This window comes from Drosophila tropicalis, unplaced genomic scaffold, assembly GCF_018151085.1.
Source record: "Drosophila tropicalis isolate 14030-0801.00 unplaced genomic scaffold, ASM1815108v1 contig_867, whole genome shotgun sequence".
NCBI classification, from domain to species: Eukaryota; Metazoa; Arthropoda; class Insecta; order Diptera; family Drosophilidae; genus Drosophila; species Drosophila tropicalis.
Genome location: NW_027173362.1, coordinates 2,160,180 through 2,180,515, shown reverse-complemented (window position 1 = coordinate 2,180,515; position 20,336 = coordinate 2,160,180). Strand labels below are relative to the sequence as shown.

The 20,336-nt window shown below is 37.8% G+C and overlaps 7 protein-coding genes across 7 annotated transcripts; 4 read left to right on the top strand and 3 right to left on the bottom strand.

Annotated features, from left to right (window-relative positions):
* The first annotated feature begins 156 nt into the window (after positions 1-156).
* LOC137583585 (GPN-loop GTPase 1) lies at positions 157-1,497 on the top strand. The gene is made up of 2 exons (XM_068298671.1): positions 157-832; positions 899-1,497. Exons 1-2 carry the CDS (start codon positions 230-232, stop codon positions 1,463-1,465), a joined length of 1,170 nt encoding a protein of 389 aa, XP_068154772.1. The 5' UTR covers positions 157-229; the 3' UTR covers positions 1,466-1,497.
* Positions 1,498-1,568: 71 nt separating this feature from the next.
* Positions 1,569-8,897, bottom strand: LOC137583587 (putative uncharacterized protein DDB_G0268590). Its single transcript, XM_068298672.1, has 3 exons — positions 7,732-8,897; positions 7,474-7,614; positions 1,569-3,771 (listed from the first exon to the last, which is right to left on the bottom strand). Exons 1-3 carry the CDS (start codon positions 8,683-8,685, stop codon positions 3,700-3,702), a joined length of 1,167 nt encoding a protein of 388 aa, XP_068154773.1. The 5' UTR covers positions 8,686-8,897; the 3' UTR covers positions 1,569-3,699.
* Positions 4,394-6,356, bottom strand: TRAM (translocating chain-associated membrane protein 1). Its single transcript, XM_068298326.1, is given in 3 exon segments — positions 4,394-5,237; positions 5,239-5,812; positions 6,101-6,356. Coding segments are annotated over 2 exon segments (1,143 nt in total). The 5' UTR covers positions 5,728-5,812; positions 6,101-6,356; the 3' UTR covers positions 4,394-4,583.
* Positions 8,898-9,799: 902 nt separating the features above from the next.
* Positions 9,800-11,345, top strand: LOC137583487 (uncharacterized). The gene has a single exon (XM_068298535.1). It carries the CDS (start codon positions 9,865-9,867, stop codon positions 11,197-11,199), a length of 1,335 nt encoding a protein of 444 aa, XP_068154636.1. The 5' UTR covers positions 9,800-9,864; the 3' UTR covers positions 11,200-11,345.
* Positions 11,346-12,744: 1,399 nt separating this feature from the next.
* On the top strand, positions 12,745-13,996 carry LOC137583469 (nucleosome assembly protein 1-like 1-A). Its single transcript, XM_068298517.1, has one exon. The coding sequence runs from the start codon at positions 12,787-12,789 to the stop codon at positions 13,858-13,860; it is 1,074 nt and encodes a 357-aa protein (XP_068154618.1). The 5' UTR covers positions 12,745-12,786; the 3' UTR covers positions 13,861-13,996.
* On the bottom strand, positions 13,911-14,779 carry MED22 (Mediator complex subunit 22). The gene is made up of 3 exons (XM_068298519.1): positions 14,543-14,779; positions 14,369-14,470; positions 13,911-14,204 (listed from the first exon to the last, which is right to left on the bottom strand). Exons 1-3 carry the CDS (start codon positions 14,652-14,654, stop codon positions 13,987-13,989), a joined length of 432 nt encoding a protein of 143 aa, XP_068154620.1. The 5' UTR covers positions 14,655-14,779; the 3' UTR covers positions 13,911-13,986.
* Positions 14,780-15,074: 295 nt separating this feature from the next.
* Positions 15,075-20,126, top strand: Lztr1 (Leucine zipper like transcription regulator 1). Its single transcript, XM_068298567.1, has 6 exons — positions 15,075-15,882; positions 16,148-16,456; positions 16,620-17,729; positions 17,804-17,979; positions 18,056-18,234; positions 18,377-20,126. The coding sequence occupies exons 1-6, from the start codon at positions 15,257-15,259 to the stop codon at positions 18,782-18,784; spliced, it is 2,808 nt and encodes a 935-aa protein (XP_068154668.1). The 5' UTR covers positions 15,075-15,256; the 3' UTR covers positions 18,785-20,126.
* The last annotated feature ends 210 nt before the right edge of the window (positions 20,127-20,336 follow it).

The window sequence follows — 20,336 nt, the reverse complement described above, 5'->3', positions numbered from 1 at the left end:
ATCAACCAAATTTTTAATGATGTTTACATTATTTCGTTTTAGATCATAAAAAATAACATTTCTAATTATTTATATTTAATAATACATTATCCCAAAACTTTTGATTGTAAATTTATAGCCTTTTTTAAGATAAAAGTGTGACCAGAGATAAAATGATTTGTTTCGCGCACACGTTTGCCGACCAAAACAAAACTTATTTCAACAACTCTTGAAAGAACGGATTAGAGCCATGGCAGAAAGTGCCAAAGCATCAACATCCGCCGTTGATATCAATTTAGAAGGATTGTCAATCACCGAAGGCATACGCGATGCTCCTGTTTGCATTATAATCCTCGGAATGGCCGGCTCCGGCAAAACTACCTTCACCCGCAGCCTGATCGAGCATTCGAGCCAAGGGGGCTTCAATCCGTATGTGGTTAACCTGGATCCCGCCTGCCGAGAGGTGCCCTATGCAGCCCACATTGACATTCGCGACACAGTCAACTACAAAGAGGTAATGAAGCAATATCAATTGGGCCCTAATGGCGGAATTGTCACCGCATTGAACATGTTCACAACCAAAATGGCCAAATTTGCTGAGCTAGTGCGACGAGCTGGTGAACGTGGACACAAATGGTGTATTATTGACACACCTGGACAGATTGAGGTATTCACTTGGTCGGCATCGGGTAACATTATCACCGAAGGATTAGCCACCATGTTTCCAACGATAATTGTCTATGTAATGGACGTGGTTAGATCGGCGTGTCCCACCACATTCATGTCCAATATGCTCTACGCCTGTTCCATATTGTATAAGACGCGATTGCCTTTCCTTGTCGCTCTCAATAAGGTGAGATTCCTAGATCATCTCAAAGATTCTTTTCTATCACGATTCTTTTTTGTTTTTTTTTTTTAGATTGACCTTAAGGATTGCAGTTTTGTCCAAGAGTGGATGACCGACTTTGAGGCATATCAAGATGCATTGGAACAGGAGCAAAGTTTTGTCAACAATCTAACACGTACCATGTCTCTCACACTGGACACATTCTATGAGAATCTAACCACCTGTGGCGTTTCCGCTAAAACCGGAGTGGGCTTTGCTCAGCTCATTAAACATTTACTCAATTTGGTTGTGGAATATGACAAGGATTATAGACCAGTCTATGAGAAGATGCGAAAAGAGCGTTTAGCCGAACAGCAGCAACTGCCAGCTAACAAAACGGATGAAGCTGGCTCTGCAATTCAATTGGGTTTGGATCTTAAAGATCCAACGCCAAATCAAAGCGATAACAGTGTATTCCTTATGGCGCCAGGATTAGTGCCACAAAATGTGGAACAGAACGATACTGAGGACATGGAAGATGATGGCAAAACGGATTTGGAAGAGCAAAATTTTCAAACATTCGTCCATAACCGTATGTCATCTCAGCAAAACAAACACGATAAACTGATGCAAGAGCAGCAGCAGTCAAAGAATACATGAATAAACCCAATTTAGAAATAGATCTACATAAATTGAATACATTTCTTTGTTTTTGTTTTCTTTATTATTCACTTTAACAAGCAAAAAACATTCAATATAGTGTGTGTGTGTTATTCCTTTTCTTGTATGTATATATAATTATATATGCCACAGATTCGGGTTCCCATGTAGAACCCCTCATTTTATGTCTTTACGTGTGTGTCTTTTAATGCTTAATGGACTTAATATTTTTTTGTAGATTTCCTTAACCTTATAATTTTTTTTTTTTTTTTCTTAACTTAATTTTAAACATTTATAGAATATATAGTTGTACGGGAAGTGGAATTGTCGATCGATTTCAGACCTGGAGACCTTTGAGAATATACCTATTGTGATTTCAGCTATGAAATTGGAATCCGCCGATCAATTTGGTAGACTAGAAATATTGAGAAAACGACGTAGAAGAAGATCTTATTCCAGGAAGTTTCCCAAAATAGTTGTTTGTATTCTGTTATTTACGAACTGAATTCACGAAATGCCAATTCTCAATCAACCACAACAATCCCTTATAAACCTATATAAATATCAATATTGTTTACACATATGCATATGGAGGATTGAACTGACAGGATCTAGAGGATGGGAACTGATCAATTTTTGCCTTCTAAAGTATGCAATAAGCATACTACATTTTGCATACTTTTGGGGGCAACTTTTTCTCTGGTTTACATTTTTAGATCTGTCTCTGATTTGAACTTAACTTAAAAAATAAAAACACACAAAAAAAATATATATATATTTGCAATACTTTTTCTATATATATAGGAGGTATATATACCTTGGATCAAGCTGAGTTTTTTTCTATTTGTATATAGCGTTTTTTTTTTTTTTTTGTTTGTTTTTAGTGTCTAATATACATACATATATCATGTGTGTATATATATTTATATTGATTTTGAGCAAATTAATACTTATTTTTGTTTAAACAGCTCGCAAAATTACGGTACATAGTAAGTTCATTCCTCCTTATCAGCTTGTTGTTGTTCTTCTTCTTCCACTACATAATCATCATCCTAGCCTTTTTCTTCTTTTTAAATATTATATGCTTACAAAAATACAGATCATCTCAAATACTTATAATTCATTTTTTTTTCTGTTTTGTTTTTTTTTTTTTTTGTCAATGGCTTCACAGTTATACACAGTTTATATAGGCATATATGTATGGATTTATATATACTGAGAATACAGATATATGTATATATAACTATATATTTATAGAGAGAGAGATACATTTATCTGTATATATAGGGGGAGAGAGTTAGAGTATATATATTATTATTCCTTTTTTTTTTTTTTTGTTTACTATGATACTCTGCCTTTATGTCCGACTCTAATAATAACTTAAACTTCTTTCCATGCCATTATTTAAGTATTTTGTCAAAAATCGATTTTCAAATGATTTTTCTTTACATATATATGTATATTGTTGTTGTTTTTTTATTTCTTTTGGTGGTGCATTGGCAAAAAGCTGTGCAAAACTTGCGTTGGCTTTTCTCCATCCACACAGTTTTAAATGCATTTTAAGCTTATGTAGAAATCGGCTTATATATTTGTGCTAAAAATTATATATATAATATCGAAAAGTCTAGCTTAAGTATGGAACAGATTTCACATTCCGAATCTCAAGATCCCAAGAGTCGTGGCAAAGTTTGAAAACCAAATAATTTTTGCAAATTTTCGGTAAAAATATTGAAATTATAAGTCTGTGGATTCGATATCTGTTCATCAATGCATGTATGTACATACATATATAGCTAGATTGTTTTCAATAATAGATTTACATACATTAAATATGTTTTTTTTCTCTTTCACACACACACACACACACATACGCACACTCAGACAAAATTTCGCGGGCACTCAAAAAAAAAAAAAGATAACAGAAAATTTATAAAATTTTTTGTGAAGAAACAGTCTTTTTTTGTTTTTTGTGTTTTTGAGTAACATAACAATGAAAGTATTTCGAAATTAATTTCGGCTTTAGCTTTACTTTTCTTTATATTTAGAATATAAGTACATAAATATGGGGGTTTTTGTTTTTAAACTCGCATCGTCCTTTCAATACGTTTAATCATAAAAAAACAAAAAAAAAAAACACACTTCAAAAAGCTTTCAAAAATTAAAAATTAGCTCGGATTTTTGTTGCTTTGTTTTCATCATTGTACATAATTTTGCTTAATGAAATATTAATTAAATTAATCATCGTCGGACAGATTGGTTGTTGTTAACAGTGTGGCATTATCCTCGGCTCCCTGCTCCTCAATATCCTGTTTGGAAATAAGATTAGAAATTCAAAATCAACATATTGATCGATCGAATGTTGTTAGCTACAGATACTGTATCCGTTTAGTCACTTTATATAGCAATTAGTCTAAATACTACATAGCGTCTAAATATATGGAGGCATATGTATATCATTCAGAGGAATTTGTGTTTTTGATCCCCCCACCCCCCCACACCAGGAAAAAGAAAACCACAAGCAATTCATTTTTTTCATTTCATTTCTCTTATACAAAATATATATTTATATATTTAGCAAATTTTTTTTTTTTTATTTCATTTTTGTTTTGTTACAATTATTACATTTCTTTATCATTTTATTTTGTTTTCGTTTTTTTTTTTTACATTTTCATTTTTGTTTTGCTTTTTTTATAAAAAATAGTTTTACATGCAAATAGGACGTAAAAAAACCACACAAAGAGTTGGAAAACGTTTCAAAAATACAAAAAAAAAATGGTAGACTTAAAATGAAGAAAACAAGAAAAAATAAAAATAAAAACAAAAAGCGATGGATAAAAAAAATAAAAGTGATAGATAAATAAAAGTAGAGAGAGAGAGAAGAAAAGAGATTATCACGCATAAACTAAGTTAACAGATAAAAAAAGATAATTTCAATATAAAACAATTGTTAATGCAAATTCAGAGTTTCCATTTCTTTTTGTTTTGTTGTGGTGTATATTTGTGTATGTGTGTGTGTGTGTGAGCGGAAGAAGATTTTGTTGCTTTCATTTTGTGTGTGTGTGTGTGTGTGTTTCGGTTGATCGAGGTGTTTATACCCGTTTTGGCCACCTCATCATTATTATTTGATCTTCTGTTTGGAAGGACTCGGTGTCTGGGACTGATCCGCTTCAGGTAAATCGCTTTCCTTTTTACGTTTCGCTTTGTCCTTTAGGGAAGATTTCGATGAGGAGGATTTGGATTTCTGATTTTGACTGGCAGCTGAAGAACTCAACAGTTTAGCCTCCCGTTTGGCCTCCTTTTTCGCTTCACGCTTGGCCCTCAGTTGCTCGGTTATGAATGAGTAGACCAAATAACCCTGCAGAGCTATCAGGCCGACCAAGGCCAAAAGAGACCGTACTCCGCCAATGCCGTAGTAGAGCGTCAGAACGCCAATTACGGAAGTGGCAAAACGTACCAGGAAGAAGCACAAACTGTTTACCACTCTCAATTTAGACAAACGCTCCTCGCGATCGAACACACCGATCAGTTGGAAGACATGAGACAGCAACTCACTGAAATAGTGAAGTGTCAGCAATACCAATGCCAATCTCTGGAAGCTAAGCGAATAGGCCAAAACGATCAGTGTAAAGCCACTAATGGAATGTATTATCTTAGGCTGTTGCTCCTCCTTCGATTTGATCTTTTGGAAGTACAGTTCCGGCAGCATATGCAAATAGTATGACAGTTGGATGATAAAGTAGAATTTATGCAAGAAACTCATCGCATGATTGGGGGAAGCCTTCCCACAGGAGTGACACTTGACCAAGATAGCCTTCTTTAAGGGCCACGTGGGAGCCCCAGAGGAAGGATATCAAATAGAATGTTACCAATTGACCAGATTCATTGAATCTGGACAATTTAAATTTCGATAAATGCAATTTTTTGCTTATCTTATCCAAGACGAATTCCTGAATTATCGCATGCATTATAATGCAGGTGAGCGTATAGAAAAATATCGAACAATAATCCTTAATGCCAGCTATATAGGTATAGGCCTTGCCATACGGCTGCTCCCTAGTTGGATCCTCACCGCCGCTAACATTATGATGCAGGGAGATGAACGCACTGGCAAAAGCCGCTGTCGATTCATTCATCAGTCCGACGACAAAGACCATGGCCACACAGGAGATAATATCGGCATGATTTTGTATCACAAACTCATGACTTAGGATGGGTGGATTCTTTTGGCTTGTCTTCCGCCCCAGACCCGGTTTGATGGCCATATTGATGAATGGATTGGTTGGATTACGTGGATGGATGGATGGATGGCTGACTGACTGACTGATGGGTTGGCAAAATCCAAGGACACTGCAAAAATGTTGTTGTTAGTTTTGGAGTTAAGTTAAACAGTTTTCCCTTTAGTTTTTCTTTTGCCTTGTTGGCACCACACACACACACACACACGCACACTGTCACACACAAACAAACCTATACACCGTGAGAGAGAAAGAGAGCGAACGAGAGAGCATATTCACACATATGCATAGCAACACGCGCTCGCTTGCTCTCTCTTTATCTCTCGTTCTCTTTCACACACACAAACATATCTCTTAACAGACACGCAAGCAAAAGTTTTGTTGTTGTTGGGCTGCTTACAGGATTGTCGGTTTCTTTCCCCGCCTTTGCTCTTGTTGTTGTTGTAGGTGTTAGCTGAATCCGTTCCGCTCCAGCTTTAACAATTTTTTCGTTTTGTTTTATTTCAATTTTTTTTTTGGTGAGCGGGTCCGGGTCTCGCCGTCGTCCGTCTTCTCCTTCTTTAGGTGTTTAGGAACCACGAACAACGCGGCACAACGATTATATGAAAAACACAACCGCCGCCAACCGTGTTAGTTTTTTTTCTTTTAAAAAAATATAACAGACCTTCAAATGTTAGACATGTAACAGACTCGCATTTGAGACTGCAGTTAACAGATTTCATATACCAGGGCTGAACTGCAGCTGAAATTTATGTCACTAGTTCGCACTGGTTCACCATTTTTAAAAATTTAATTCACTGAATGTTTAAAAAAAAAGCACGATTTTCGAAGATAATGCAAATTTAAATTGATATTTTTATATTATTTTCATCAAAATTTCACTGTGAACACTTTTTCGTATGGTTTTCTGTTGTATTGCCACTGTAATGTGCACTTAAGAACCGATTTAACTGTTTTGTACACTTCTTAAGATACGCAATTTATTTATTAATAATAACCGGGTTATTCCCGGTTTTTGTTTCTATCTAAAGGGAAGATCTTTTTTGTAATAAAATTGTATAGTTCATATGTATACCTACTTAAAGGCTAAAACTGTATTTTCAAAATTGATTGAACTTAATATTATGTTTTCTAATGGTTCTCAAAAAAAAAAAAAAAAAAAACAAAGCAAAGTCTTTGTTTTAAGTCCCTGGCAAACTTGATTATGTTTTGATGGTGTTGTCGTTTCACGAGGGGGAGGTCGGAGGGCGGACAAGTTCAGCCGAGCAGGTAGCTATCTCGTCAGCTTTCGTGAATGCCAACTGTGACGTGTAATGATGTGGACAATAACAGAGAAAGTTTTTTTTTTTTTTTTTTGCAGGGCTACAGCAAAAAGGTAAAAATTATCTTAAAGATGCTGCCAGGGCTGCTGTGTGGAACAACTGTTGGTTCACTAGAGAACCGTTACAAAATTTGAAAAGACGAATAAGAGTGTACAGACAAATAGAAGACAGTAGATAGAGCACTTCATAGACTGGCAGTTATAATTCCCCAACTCAGAGCATTACCTATTAATTACAAGTACGATTATCAAGTTGCCACTCACGGTGCAATTTCAGAAAAGTGGTGCAAGGTTATATGAGTTACTCTGCACTGCCTCCCTCCGCATGACCGGGGACAAACCACCTCTAAGAACTTAACATGCTAATTAAATGCAGTTTTGCCTCTGCCTATTTTTTTGCTGTTGTTCCTATATACGAGTTTGTTTCATGTGTGTTTCTGGTTACTACTCACATTACGATTCCGATTGCGGACCGAGGATACAATGGTGCGTTTATTGCGTGCCACAAGGCAGACGGTTATAATTAAAATCATGCCAATGAGTGCAAAACCAAGTAAAGCGGGCAGCAGCACGCTATCCTCGGCCTTGTAGCCCTATATAAAACGAAAGAAACAAAAAATATAGCTATAGTACAGGAATTCACTATATAGAAACACGCAATGTATGTGTAGATGCAGGAAGGTGGGTGGGTGGGTGGTTTGGATACTCACCGTCCATTGGAAATATGTCGACGGATCTATGTAAGCCCAATGGGTTTTAATCCAAGCTGCATTACTCTTATTTTGAGAGGGATCAAATTCAAACGGTGATCGCGTTGCATTTTGAATGGCCAAGCTCTGGGTTTTGGCTAAAACAGGTGGCATAATGGGCTTCTTAGCTGCCGATTTTAATAAGGGTACTTGTATAATGCGCGTGGTAATGGTTGAGATTGGCTGTAAACGCTGTTGTTGTTGTTGTCTTGGTACTGCTGTTGTTGTTGCTGGTGTCATTCCCATGATTGAAGACTCCTGCTGAATGGCTGGAAGTGGAGTTGTTGTTGTTGTTGTGGTGGTGCTGCTGGTGGTGGTAGTCGTAGTGCTGGACGAAGTACTTGCTGTTGTAGTAATGGTGCTAGCGGTGGTGTCAGTGCTTTGCATTGTTAAATTTTTATTTAACTTTAAAACAAATTGTTCAACACCATTTCGATTGACTATTTGCACAGATTTTCCCACATTTTTAACCAACATGCTGTCGGATACCACCGACAACAATGGAGATGGTGTCACTTCATTTGGATTCGTTTGGATTTGACCACCGCTGCCACCTTGGACTGTGGCCGTGTGTGGACTGCGCTGTGTTAGGGCTGCCTTTGTTTTGAGGAACCATTCCTTGGGATTGGGCAAACACTCAGCAGATACCAGAAACGGTATTAGCACTGCTCCAATAATAACGGTACACACAAAAATCAAACCCAAATAGGCAAAGAACGAACGACGACGTCGTGGTAATGCACCTGCTGAGCCGCGCTTTGATGATTTGCCCGTCGCAGCTGCCGAAGACGATGATGACGACGAGGAGCAGGCAGCTGCTGATCCAGTTAGCTTGCCTTCGATGCGAAAATCATCGTTTTGCGGCAATATTGTGTACTGCAGGCTATTCTCACCGTGACGTATCGTTTTGTACATATTGTTGATGTGGATAGTATTGATATATCTATCTATATATTTATATCTATAGATTTTTGTGTTTGCAATGTTGTGGGAAAGGGAGTTATTTCAGTTGGAGTTATGCGACTTGGATTTTAGCTTCGATTTGATTGTTGTTGTTCTTTTTGGTGCTGCTCCTGCTGCTGCTTCATGCTCCTTACGCACTAAATTTTATGTTTTTATTGATTAAGTTTTTTTAGCGCAAGCGCAATTTGAAAGTTTGAAAAGTTATTTGCAGTGTTGCTTAACAATGGGGGAAAGCGGGCACAGACCAGTGTTGGAAAATGTTATTCAAATAATTTTATCAGATATATAAATATATGTTGCAATTAAAGAATTCCATGCATTTTAAATTTTAATATATGTTGTTCAAATGTTTGTTCTATTTGAATAAAAAAATATCAAAAAATAAAAATGTTGTTTCGATGTTTATAAAAGAATTTTAAAACTTGATTTTAATACGGTCCTGATTTTTAAAGACTCTTTTAATTGTTTTTTTTTGTTTTCCTTTTTGAAAGGCTTTCGATAGTAAGATTCACAAAGTTAATGGAAATTCCATTTTCGTGTAGTTTCCGAAAGGTATTTTTTTTATTTAAGAACTTGTTTTACTCCTCAAGTATCTATTTTCTGTAATACATAATATATTAACTTAATGTCAGTTTAATGACCGACAACTGGGTTAAGATTTGAAAATGAATGATGGTTTTTGAGACAAACTTTTAAGTAAGTATTATGAAGAAGATATATCTACTTGAGTAGTGTATATAACATTCGGTCTATTGGACATATCCATCATCGTTTGTGTTAATGAATAGTCATATAATAAACCACCACCTGCAACCTGTAGCTTTGATTCAGATTTACAACCGAAGCATTAATTAACCTCAACACACAAAGACACATATCGAAAAAAATATAACAATGTTTTATTAGGTACATATTTGTTGAATGGATTGAAGTGGAGTAAAATAAGACTGAGACTGATAAGAAGGCTAATTGGCTTATCATTGGCAAATGACAACAACACCAGAAACAAATCGCCAATCGGCAATGATAGATATCAAAACGAATGCATTGGCTTACCCAATTGTTAAGTAAATCAGTCACGTAAACGTTGCCATTGAGAACGAAGCGCTGAAATAATAAATAGAAAACAAAATGTTTATATTAACCGGCATTTGCTTAGGCATAGGCATATTCGCGGCCTTCCTTAGCCTGGCCATACTTATTCTGAGCCGCAAACCTCCATTGATCTTTGGCAAATATCCGCGTAGGGGTCTCTTTTATCGAGTGAAATTTGGCATTGCCTTGTTGCTATTGAAACGTTTGCGTTATCGTATCTATCGACGAAATGAAGAGATACTTAGTTCACCTGAGCATTTGGCAAAAATGGATTGTCCCCAACCGCTGACAAATGATCCGAAAAGCTATGATGTGGTTAGCTTCATGGCTGCCAATGCGAAAGGAGAGAAGCTAATGGTCACCCTAGAGCGTCGTCGTCGCGGTGTTTTGAAAGCTGCCCTATATTTGTGGCTGCCACAGGAGGGCCTTTACAGTTTACCCAAACTGCCGGATATGGTATACTTTACCACAGATGACGGCATCGAGGATGGCACCGAGTTCCGTGGCGGTGGTTTTCACATATATCCAGAGGAATCCATGCGTTCATGGCGTCTAAAATACGACGGACCATTGCGACGACGTGAACAAGATGCTCTGGTTTCGGTGAGCCTGGACTTGCGTTTCACTAGTTCTTCGGCTCACTTTGACTACAATAGGGATCTCAGTTCATCGCTTATAGCCGACTCGATTGCCCGCGAGGCCTGGAACGAGAGTTTCTATGGCATGCTAAAGAGTGTTGGACACATTGTGGAGAAGCGTATGCATTATGAACAGAATGGCATATTGGCTGGTTCCATAGTGCTGGGAGATAGATACCTAAAGTTCAATTCACATGGTTTTCGTGATCATAGTTTTGGTACAGAACGCTGTCTCAGCTCAATCAATCGTTATGTCTACTTTGCTCTATTCCTCGATGATGGCTCCAGCATGGTTGTTGGAAATCTCAGTCAACCATCCTTCTTTCTGTCATCACTTAAAGTTGGTTACGTCTGCACACCGGAAGGCATTTACAAGCCCATAACAAGCACCAATTTCGAATTGTATTCGTATGGTGAAAAGGGAATACCGCCAAAGCATCAGAATTTCCTAGTGGATACCGCAGATCGCTCATACCTGGTGCAAATACGTGTCGAGGACTCCGCCCTACGTTATGTCGGTGGTGATTGGGAATCAAAGGTCCACAATCAATTTGTTTCGTGCACTGTGAATGGCATTAATGGTCAGGGACATGCCGAATATCTGTACAGACACGAAGGGGGCAGACCCGAGGAGATCGGTGCCCAAGATCCTCAATGGTATCAACGCATCAAACGCTATGAGCGGAGCTTGAGTAACATGGAGCATATAGATGAAGGTGACTTTATTTTCTAAACAATAACTAAAGTGTGTGATATATATTCTGCTGATTTTTTTTTTTTTGTTTGTGTCTAAGCTATTTTATACTAAAAAGTCTGTATTAAGATTAAGGTGAATTTATGTATTCCGTAAAATAAAAACATAGAAACCCATAATCATCATTTATTTCGTTTAAAATTTGACTTTTCTTGCATTGTGCAACACTGTAAGGCATTGCGATGACATTTTTTATTTTAAGTCCGTTGATAAAAACGTCAAAATAACACAGAAAATCAACATAATCATTGTCGATTTGCCATATCTTAATTTGCATTTCCTTGAAACTATTTTGGATTTCAACGTTTTAGTTGAGATAAGCCTTCAAAACTGGCTTTATCTATCAAGTGTTTGTTGAACATTTTGTTGGACCTCCAACGAATGGCTAGCCCATTTGTTGGGTCATAAAAATTCCAAGAAAATAACTTAATTTACCCATATATAAATTATTAAAAATAAATTATCATGTGGCTGTACTTTAGCTATTAATGTGGGTGGACATGGCTTTTGTTTGGGTAAAAGAGTCAGAGGGAGAGGAGGACTACCTATAAACTACATACAATTGCTGGATAAGATTAGGCATGAAAAATATTTTGGATTTTTTAACAATAAATATAAATATATTCGTACACACTCAATGCGCTTGCAATTTATTTTTATTTATTTTTTATTGCTTGAAATTTATTGAATCAATAGACAATAGGCGGGTCTTAACTTATCGGTAGCCCGTCCGTAAATCTTAACTAGGCTAAGGCGAAAGGGGATTAGATTCAGCTGTGTTTGCAAAGCGATAACCAAGCGGCAAGTCACCATTGGCAGGTGCACATGACGTAAAACCTCGGCAACACAAAGAAAAACCCAGGAACTAGATCATAGAGCTCACACTATATATCAAGGAGATTATTCTCCTCAAATCATAAAGACCTACCTCAATTTTAATTTATGACCACATTCCTCAAGTTCCGCATCATGAAATCAGTGTAGATTGTATAAGGCCAACATAATGCCAGGTACAAGTCCACCTTCTCTGTTCTTCCATAGACCAAAGTCCACTTAAAAATTAAAGAAATTCAAATATCGTTCTCCTATGATAAGATTATCGGGCACAGTTAGCCGTCAATCACGTACCAAATGAATACTGAACGCTGATTAGGCATAGAATTGTCAACGATGAATAAAAAGCATTTTGACTATGTATTTACCCATAATTTAAAGTGATTTTTAATCAGGTTTCCGTATATTCATAATGACAAATGAAATTGGAAGAAGACACCCCAGAAATAACGGAAAATTTGTGGTAGTGTTGAAAAGGCAACAAATAGGAAAATCGTTCGGTTTACAGGAACGGAACGGAATTAAGGCTACGGAATGAAAGATAAAGTTTTCACGATCAACATGACCGATCCATCTTGGGCAAATCAAAATGCTGTAATTTTTCCTTTCTGGATATTTACATTTTCACTTTACTTTCAGATAGAAAATAAATTAAGAAAAATTCGTATTGTAAAACAGAACAAACAAAATTTTAATGAAATTTTTTCGTGGAGACGAGCAAAATTAATCAAAATGTATACAGTGGAATCGGTAAAGCCGGTGAAATCGGAAATTGGTTCTGCCGCATCCGGCGTTGCCATGATGCAAAGCAAGGCAAGGTGCCAAAGCCCAAGTCCAAGTGGTCTGTCCGATTTGGTGATGTCTCCAGCTGATATGCCGGCCAGAAGCCGTAAGGCTTTTTTGCAGCATATGGTGGATAATCTACCCAAATCGCTGCATAATCGCATTATGGCACTCAAACACAATCAAATGCAGCAGATAAAAATATCCGAGCAATTTTTTCGTGAGGTATACGAGCTAGAGAAGCGTTTCTATGTCCAAAGTAGTGCGCTATTCGATGCTCGACGCGACATTGTCGATGGGGTTGTGGAACCGCCGGTCATTGAACGCTATTGGCACGAAGAGAACGATGAGGTGCTTGAGGAGATCAAGGCCACCGAGGAATTTCATCATTTGGTTCAGCATTTGCCGCAAATACCAGAAAATGTGAGAGGCATACCACGCTTCTGGCTAACCGTATTCCGAAATGTGCCTCTAATTTCGGATTTGGTGCAGGAGCATGATGAGCCATTGCTCAGTTATTTGCAGGATGTTCGTATTTCCTATTCGCCAGATAGCTATACCATCAATTTTGTATTTCAACCGAACGAATACTTGCATATGTCCTCGCTGATGCTAACCAAAAAGTATTATCTGCGTCATGAGGCGGACAAGGAATATCCTTTTTTGTTCGAAGGACCGGAAATAGTTCGATGCGAGGGCTGTAACATTCATTGGCGCGATGGTTCCAATTTAACATTGCAAACCGTTGAGCATAAACGTTCGCGCAAACGTTCCAGATGTGTGCCCAAAGTGATGCCTCGGGAATCATTCTTTCGTTTCTTTTCACCGCCTCAGGCATTGGATCTATCGCTGGCCGATGAGAAAACTAAATTGGTCTTGGGCAATGACTTTGAGGTGGGTTATCTGCTGCGTACACAAATTGTACCCAAAGCTGTACTCTTCTATACTGGCGACTTGGTTGACAATATGCATGATGAATTGTTTCCGGATGCAGCTTCAATGTCATCGTGCTCAATGGAATAATATCAACTCCAGACGCCTCGCACACATATAAAACTGCAAACCATTGGATGTCTGATGTACACTCAAAATTAATCAACTTAATATTTGTTTCTCAATTAAATACACATACTTATACATATATTCTATCTACTTAAAGATACTAGTATAATATTCCTCTTCCAGATCATATAGATCCATGGCCATTTCATCTCGTAGTTTCATCAATTTTTTATCACACTCGATTTGAGTGGCTCGAAATAGTTGAGAATTGTTTGTGATTGCCTCGTTGACCGAATGAAAATCATTTAGTATTAAATATTGCTTGAGATCGGCCACCAGTTTCATCAACGATTCTCCGGCTCTAACTGCAAAACAGGAGGCACATAACATATTAGATGGTAAAGTTGAAGTAATAAAATTACAATGATAAAGTTTTTGGTTGCCTCAATCGCATTCTTAAAAAACCGGATAAGGTGTTTGTGATTGCAATTTAAGACCGGAATAAAGTATCCATTAGATTAACAATTACCCATATTGGCTGCTCTCACTTGCATTTCGAGGGCATCCTGTTCACATTGCGTTGTCCTTGAGATTTGGCTGTGACTCTCTTTGCGGGCCAGTTTTAATATTTCTAAAAACAAAACCAAAAAATCTCTTAATCACATACTTTTAATTTGGGCAATTTTTTGTGTCCTTTGCTTACCTTCAAAATTTTCCAACATGCTGCGTACATCGTCTTTGAGTCTTGCATTGTAGGATTTCAGTAATGCTTCCTTAGACTGAGGCAATATAGTCGTTCTAGACCCGCTGGCCATTATTTACTGTTTTAATATTTTGTTTTGCCCTTTATTTTCACTAATATAATAATTTGCAAGCGGTGACCGCTCGTTTTGTTTATGTTTTTCTCATTTGCGCGCTATGCAACACTGGCTGCACATATCATTTGCATCCGTTTATGCGTGAATTTATGAATAATAAAATTTTATTTTTCGTGATTTTTTGTCACAGATGGTCAGCAAAGGTTTAAAAATAGGCCTGTAATATATATGTCGTCTAAATTTCTTTTTTGAAATTTTAATCAGTCTTCAAAAGTATTTTTTTGCATATGTTGAACTCAAACCTGGTGTAAACAAATTTGTTGGTCACACTAATAGTGGCAATTTTCCTATTAATAGGGGGGCAGTATATCCGTTAATATGGGGCTGATTTTATCCATCCATTATGGATAATGACAATCTGAACGCCCTCAGCTAGAACAACAGCAAAGAGAGGAAGGAAACAAATTTTTGTTGTTTTACTTTATATTTTAAGTATTCGGCCAAGTGTGAAAATTATAGACTATCACCCAATTAATCTAAAAGATCGTTCGGTCAACATCATAAGCCAGCGAGGGAGATTTTTTAACTGTGATGCTTTAATGCTAAAATCCATTAGCGGAGGCGTTGGAGCGGCTGGAGCAGGTGCAGGTGCAGGAGCTGGTGGAAGTGGTGGTGGTGGCGTGAGTGGAGGGGGAACAGGATCAGGAAGTGCCAGTGGCTCAGTGGGTAGTAGCAGCGGCAGTGGGAGCGGCAGCGGTGGCAGTACACCAGCAAATACAATCTATTGTCCAGCTTGTGTGGCTACCAGCGGTGGCAGCAGCAACTCTGGCACCATTGGATCCTCCTACCATCAACAACAGCCGGCTATAGTAGTTTCCGATTCCAAGTCACTGAAAAGGCAAAAGGCTAGAAAAAGTGCCTCATCGGCTGGCTGCCTGGACGCTCAGCATATACGGAATCATTTGAGAATGTCCACATCCAGCTCCATGCGCAGCACGCGCGGTCCCCCTTCCACGAACAGTAATTGTAGCAATAGTTTGGCCTATGATTCCACCAGTAATGGTAGCTGTGGTAGTGCCACCGGCAGTGGCAACGGCAGCGCCAATGGCAAGGCCGTCTCACCTGGCAGCTATAGTTGTAATGCCTTAAATGTTGACTTTAGTTCCTACACAGCGACACATCAATGGACGAGAATGCTGGAATGTGCCGAATTTGTTGGGGCCAAGTAAGTTCAATGACCATTAACATTCTTTCCGCCTTGATATACATAAGTGCCACCGGACAAAAAGAACTGTTCAAGTATAAGTTCCTCAGACGCGTATTCGAATAGACTCAAAAATACAGATCGTTCATCCGGGCAACTATATATGTATGTATATTGTTTGCTTCCAAAAGCAATCGGATAAACATAATTCTGTCGAACAACATAACAAAACCTCTCTCACTCTCTCTCTCTCTCTCTCTCACTCTCCCTCTCTTTCTATTTGCAGACGCAGCAAACATACCGTTGTGGCTTACAAGGATGCAATGTTTGTTTTTGGCGGTGATAATGGCAAAAATATGCTCAACGATCTTATACGCTTCGGCGTCAAGGATAAATCGTGGGGACGAGCATGCGCCACTGGAACACCGCCAGCGCCTAGATATCATCATTCGGCTGTTGTTGCTGGCAGTTCGATGTTCATCTTTGGCGGCTACACTGGCGACATTCATTCCAATTCCAATTTGACCAATAAGAATGATCTGTTTGAATATAAATTTCAGAGTGCTATGTGGGTGGAATGGAAATTCTCAGGAAAGTAAGTGATCAAAGACTATTCTATTAATTTTACTCCGAAAAGATAGGAGGAACTAGTTTAATCGAAATGCGCCCGGAGAATTGTGTTTTGTGGTTAATTATCAGCTTTTGCCATTTTCTATTGTTTTTGATATTAACTCTTCTATATCGTGTCGTTTACGCAGACAACCTGTACCTCGTTCGGCCCATGGAGCAGCTGTATATGATAACAAAATGTGGATTTATGCCGGCTACGATGGCAACGCAAGACTCAATGATATGTGGACATTGAATTTAACTGGTGAAAATCATCAATGGGAGGAGGTTGAACAACAAGGCGATCGCCCGCCTACCTGCTGCAATTTCCCCGTTGCCGTTGCCCGTGATGCCATGTACGTGTTCTCGGGTCAGAGTGGCTTACAGATAACGAATTCGTTATTCGAATTTCATTTTAAAACACGCACCTGGCGTCGCATCTCAAACGAACCAGTATTGAGAGGTGCCACATCGGCACCACCCTCACGTCGCTATGGCCACACAATGGTTCATCACGATCGGTTCCTATATGTATTCGGTGGCTCTGCGGACTCGACATTGCCGAATGATTTGCATTGCTATGATCTGGACTCTCAGGTTTGGTCCGTAATATTGCCCGAACAGAATTCAGATGTGCCATCTGGCAGGGTGTTCCATGCATCGGCTGTTATTGGCGATGCAATGTATATTTTCGGTGGCACTGTGGACAATAGTGTGCGTCGCGGGGATACCTATCGTTTTCAGTTCTCCAGCTATCCCAAGTGTACATTGCGCGATGATTTTGGTAAATTCTTTCATGAGAAACAATTCTGCGATATACAGTTTGTGGTCGGTGGCCAGGAGGTGAAGATTATGGCTCACATTGCCTTTGTGGCGGCCCGTTCGAAATATTTGCGCAACAAAATATTGGCCGCCCGCGAGGCTCGACAACAGCAAATGGAGAAAGTCTATGGTGTGGGGCAGGTGGACGCGCAGGCGCTGAATACCGGAGTGGGCGGCGAACGGGCACCAATGTTGGAGGTTCGATTGGCTCATGCCTCGCCCGAGGCTTTTGACATTATTCTCAATTATATTTATACCGATCGCATTGATCTTGAGGATTCGTATAGTAAGAATATTATAATATTAATAACCGATATCTATCAATTGGCTGGCCTATTCACAATGCCGCGCCTGGCGCACGGCTGTATACAATATTTGGATTATAAAATCAATAAGGTTAATGTTCTCGAGGCTCTATACAATGCCGATCGCAGCAAGTGAGTTATATACTTTTAATTTTCTCTTATCCCACAAGTATACATGTACAATAATGATATTTAACTTTCGTTAGCATCAAAATTATCAAAGATCATTGCATGCAATTTATCATAAAAGAGGAGAATTTCACTGAGGTGGTTATGTCTAGTGAATTTAGCGATTTGGATAAGCCATTGCTGGTGGAAATTATACGTAAACGTTTGCATCCCAGCAAACTGGTAATGGACACCACATACGAATCCAATATAGGTAAGTTTTCTTTAGCTGAATGCGATTGACTTGAATTTAATTCATTTTAATTTCGTTTTGCGTATCTTTTGTTTAGGAACCACCTTGGAAATCGATTTATCCACATTTCTCGAGACAACTGGCAAGGATTTTTGCGATATAAGCCTCATTTTAGAGGATCATGTGATACCTGCCCATAAATCTATATTATCAGCACGCTGTACCTACTTCCAGGGCATGTTTCGTTCGTTTATGCCACCAGATAATACAGTCAACGTAAGCATTAAATTAAATTTACCTAATCTGCAAGTAGTATAAGTAGTATGCTGAGATCAGTTTTCAGAGAGATCTTACATATTCACTTTTGCAGTTCCTTACTGATCCTGAGTGCTTATGCTTCATCTTCATTTTCTTACAGATACAAATTGGCGAAATTTCACCATCACTGGAGGCCTTTCATTCTCTATTGCGTTACATTTATTATGGTGAAACGAAAATGCCACCGCAAGATGCCTTATATCTATTTCAGGCACCTTGCTTCTATGGACTCTCAAATAATCGATTGCATGCATTTTGCAAGTATTCACTTGAGCATAATATCACATATGAGAATGTCTTACAGACATTGGAGGCATCGGATATAACGAAAATCTTTGATATCAAAGATTATGCATTAAAATTGATTGTCAAAGATTTTGCCAAAGTGGCTAGGCTACCAAAAATAGCCAGCCTATCACGTGAACTATTGTTGGAGATAATACGCGCTGTGGCCGATTCGCAAGGCGAGTTTCTAACACGAATCAATATCACGAATACCGATATCTGAAACTTGGTCCTGCTACAGCCGGCATTGCAAGTGTTGCTCGCCTGGTTGCAAATCGGACGTAGCACGTAGAGAGCCAGCAGTAGCCCGTTCCCGCTCCACATCATGATCACGATCGCCATTGTCACCACAATCCTCTTCCTTCATTATGGTAGCCAATCAAGTTATCAGTTCATAAAACTGATAGTTCGAAACATGCCAATCTCCAAAATCTACATAAAACAGAGTTTTATACCCTTATAATTATTATTATTATTATAGCCCCATGTCTCTTACTCTCTCTCTCTCTCTCTCTCTCTTATACTCATTTCTACATATATATGTATGTACATATTCTATATATAGATGCAGTATATAGACATATATATCTTAAACATATTCTTTGTACCTATTTCTCTGAATTTGCTGATATAATTTTCAATTGTTTCTAGTTTTTCATTTTGTGAAAAATTTAATATTTAGAATGTGGCCGAAAATGAACTCATTTAAATCTTGATACTAAAGCCGACAATGTGAAATACAATTCACTTTGAGCTTGTTTCCTTTCATGGCCACTTGAGTATATATTGCATTGTGAAATAGTTATCAGCAATTTCAATCCCTAATGTTTTCTAATAGTCTACCGAAATGTCTAAGCTCAAAGCGACGGAGAAAATATTGAATATATATACATATTGAATCTATGCCAAACTTACTTATCCACTAAATATTAATCTATTCCCTTCCTCTCTCAGCTATAAGTATAATTTATATAGTTTATTTACTTAATTTAACTTACTATATACATATATATATATATATATATATATATATGTACTAGCTATATATAGTCCATAAGTGTTGTCCATGTAATTAGAATGTAAAAGCAAACGGATCACCTTCTATCTTTTGTCACATTCAATAACGACCATTCCCCACCCTTCAAACCGACTGCAGGATCTTGTGAACACAATCGACAAACACATATATATATATTAACAGTGAGTCAGCAAAGTATGCCAACTCAATCAATTGATGGCAATAATTCTTAATTCTATAATATAAACAAAATTTCCACAATCAAACCAGGTAGTTAATGGTCCAAAATCTAACAATGTCGAATGAAATGTTTTTAATTTCATTTTGAGAGTTGTCTAGCCTTAGATAGTTCATTTCTGTAGAATCTGTGTGCCACCTTAGAGGGGAAGGGACAATACTTTTATGACTCACTTGTTTCTTGTTGTCGATGGAAGAGGAACTGTCAGAGAATCACTTCGACGAGAAGTTAAATTAAAGACGCACTCAAGGAAAATAACAGCAATAGTTAAAACAGTTAACGTTTAAATAGTAGGACAAAACAACAAAATGCTAAGAAACAAACAAAATACAAATAAAAATTAAATATGTATAATTATTACATGATATTATATTATGTCAATTGTTAAAAAAGAAACAACAACAAAATCCAAACAAAACAAAATCTTTCGTTTTTCGTTCTCGTTAAGCAAACAAAATTGTTGACCAAAATTGTGATATCTGTTTCTCTTTTTTTGTTTGTTTTCCTTTAATTTCGTAA

Coding starts and splice junctions, on each gene's coding strand:
- Lztr1 (XM_068298567.1), top strand. CDS start 15,257: ATGCTAAAATCCATTAGCGGAGGCGTTGGAGCGGCTGGAGCAGGTGCA. Junction 16,457..16,619: donor GAATGGAAATTCTCAGGAAA/GTAAGTGATCAA, acceptor TCGTTTACGCAG/ACAACCTGTACCTCGTTCGG. Junction 17,730..17,803: donor TACAATGCCGATCGCAGCAA/GTGAGTTATATA, acceptor AACTTTCGTTAG/CATCAAAATTATCAAAGATC.
- LOC137583585 (XM_068298671.1), top strand. CDS start 230: ATGGCAGAAAGTGCCAAAGCATCAACATCCGCCGTTGATATCAATTTA. Junction 833..898: donor TCCTTGTCGCTCTCAATAAG/GTGAGATTCCTA, acceptor TTTTTTTTTTAG/ATTGACCTTAAGGATTGCAG.
- MED22 (XM_068298519.1), bottom strand. CDS start 14,654: ATGGCCAGCGGGTCTAGAACGACTATATTGCCTCAGTCTAAGGAAGCA. Junction 14,471..14,542: donor CATGTTGGAAAATTTTGAAG/GTAAGCAAAGGA, acceptor TTTTGTTTTTAG/AAATATTAAAACTGGCCCGC. Junction 14,205..14,368: donor AGTGAGAGCAGCCAATATGG/GTAATTGTTAAT, acceptor CCTGTTTTGCAG/TTAGAGCCGGAGAATCGTTG.
- LOC137583487 (XM_068298535.1), top strand. CDS start 9,865: ATGTTTATATTAACCGGCATTTGCTTAGGCATAGGCATATTCGCGGCC.
- LOC137583587 (XM_068298672.1), bottom strand. CDS start 8,685: ATGTACAAAACGATACGTCACGGTGAGAATAGCCTGCAGTACACAATA. Junction 7,615..7,731: donor CGACATATTTCCAATGGACG/GTGAGTATCCAA, acceptor CGTTTTATATAG/GGCTACAAGGCCGAGGATAG. Junction 3,772..7,473: donor TCCGCAATCGGAATCGTAAT/GTGAGTAGTAAC, acceptor ATTTCCAAACAG/GATATTGAGGAGCAGGGAGC.
- LOC137583469 (XM_068298517.1), top strand. CDS start 12,787: ATGTATACAGTGGAATCGGTAAAGCCGGTGAAATCGGAAATTGGTTCT.